This window comes from Penaeus monodon, chromosome 25, assembly GCF_015228065.2.
Source record: "Penaeus monodon isolate SGIC_2016 chromosome 25, NSTDA_Pmon_1, whole genome shotgun sequence".
In the NCBI taxonomy this organism is placed as follows: domain Eukaryota; kingdom Metazoa; phylum Arthropoda; class Malacostraca; order Decapoda; family Penaeidae; genus Penaeus; species Penaeus monodon.
In genome coordinates, this window is record NC_051410.1 from 31,883,760 (window position 1) to 31,885,683 (window position 1,924).

Genomic DNA, 1,924 nt, shown 5'->3' on the forward strand with positions numbered 1-1,924 from the left:
GGTATCTTGTGTATCCTAGATTCATAAAACTACAGTATATAGCATTTTAGGAGAGACATCCGTACAGTTTATTAGTGAAGCCACACATGTCCTTAGCGAGAATCGTTATCATATTCTGATAACAATGATAAGGCATGTCTTGTAACCCCGTCCGTTGTTTATTATCTTACTCTTCCTCAACGTCTTCGCGTTTGTATCCACAGTTCATATTTGCATTGCATTTCGAAAGGGTTATTTGTATAACTTGCATTACGAGAAAGAAAGTTCTGGCTGTAGAGGGCGTGAGGAGGGTAATAAAAAGTCATGCGTTTTAAATGTCTTAGTGAATCATCTTAGAAGTGTCGCGACGATAACGCGGGACGGCAGATAACAGATTGATAAGGAGTGTAAGCAGAAAAGCGCATTATCAGAAATGTGTCGCCTTGGGTTGTGTATGCATGCGGTTACTCTTTCAGCAAAAGGGGAAGTGTGCTGTGGTTAAGTAGGCCGTGCTACCATAACACAGAAGCGTGACGGAACAGGAAGGGTTTGAACACGTTGAAGGAGCTTATGGTTGCTTGTGGCGTCGCACAGTAGTACGGTGGCAACAGCTCGGGATGGCAGCGCTGCCACGGGCAACGCTTGTGGAGTTTCGCATGGAGTGAATACGTGAACTGATGTGAATCGCTAAAGAAACATCACGAAAAGTTTGGTCAGATTAGCATAAGACATAGGCATGTAACGAATGGGAAATGTCAGTGAAATAACGGTGTGTCTCTTCATAGAAGCATGCCCTCATAAGGGCTGAAAAAAACGTAGATATTTTGTTCAATGTTGTAGGCAAACACGCCGCAACGCAGAAGCGAGACGGAAATGTCTAAAGGGAAAGTGTGAGTCGATCCTCATACCAACACCTGGAGCATAGGTCACCCTGCCGGGGAAAGACCTGGGTGTGGCCACCATGCTCAAGTTCAGGTATGACAGCAGTCGTCGATCCAAGAAGCGGGAGGATCGGCGGAAGGTGCAGTCGACAGGCGACTTCGACCGTGACCACAGGTAAAGGGGAGGTGTGAGTCAGTGGTGCTGGCGATAATGAGAATAATAGTGATGGTAATCGGAATGGTGATTATAACCATGTCATTTAAGAGAATCATGCTGCCAGTATGAGAAACTCAAAAAAGAGATTTATATTGATTGTGAAATAAAAATTGTGATGATAGATACATGGTAATATAAATAAGAGTGATAGCAGTGATTAATAAAGATTAATGTTGTATGCTTTGTTTTGATGTATCGTTGCAGTTGCCACGTTTATTTTAAGACTAGTATGATTTTAAGGAGGCATATTGTTATAATATTGATATTGTTATTCGGCTATTTTTCCTGTTACTATTTATATGGCATTCAAATGATCACATATCTGATTTAGAAGTGATATAAATGATCATGATAAAATTTGACGTTGCTTATTACAATTATCGGATTCTTGATTCTTCAAATGAAACTACTGTTTACGTTTCTTTAATATCCACCTGTTGTAAATCGAAAATGTCTGTAGAATAACCCTGATTAAAGTGCCATTAGGTTCTATCAACACTTTCCACTTGTCCTAAATACTTCGCCTCGCTCAACCGATGTAACTGGCTTAATAGTGTCATGAAGCAGTGATTTTTTCTCGTAAATAATGCATGGCACTTTTTCGTCTTCACTTTCGTACCTTACAGTTTTCCTCGAACATTCCTTGTAAATGTGTTAGGCACGTAGGCCGTCCGCTTTTGGTAGAAGGAGAAAAAACGGCGAACGGATATTTAGATATATTGTATGAAAAATTTGCGGTCGATATTTCTTTTCCGCGGTTCGGTCACACCCTTTGATCCAGTTGTGAAATGTTGTGAAAAAGTACATTATGAAAGTCCCATTGAGTATGCCTGTTAAACTGTTGCTT

The 1,924-nt window shown here is 40.6% G+C and overlaps 1 protein-coding gene across 1 annotated transcript in view; it reads left to right on the forward strand.

Moving 5' to 3' along the window:
* The window catches only part of LOC119589364, a 17,545-nt gene extending 16,901 nt beyond the window's left edge, over nucleotides 1–644 (forward strand). The window contains exon 5 of the mRNA XM_037937982.1: nucleotides 506–644. Coding sequence (XP_037793910.1) covers nucleotides 506–644 — 139 coding nt within the window. The remainder of the gene's footprint in view (nucleotides 1–505) is intronic.
* The last annotated feature ends 1,280 nt before the right edge of the window (nucleotides 645–1,924 follow it).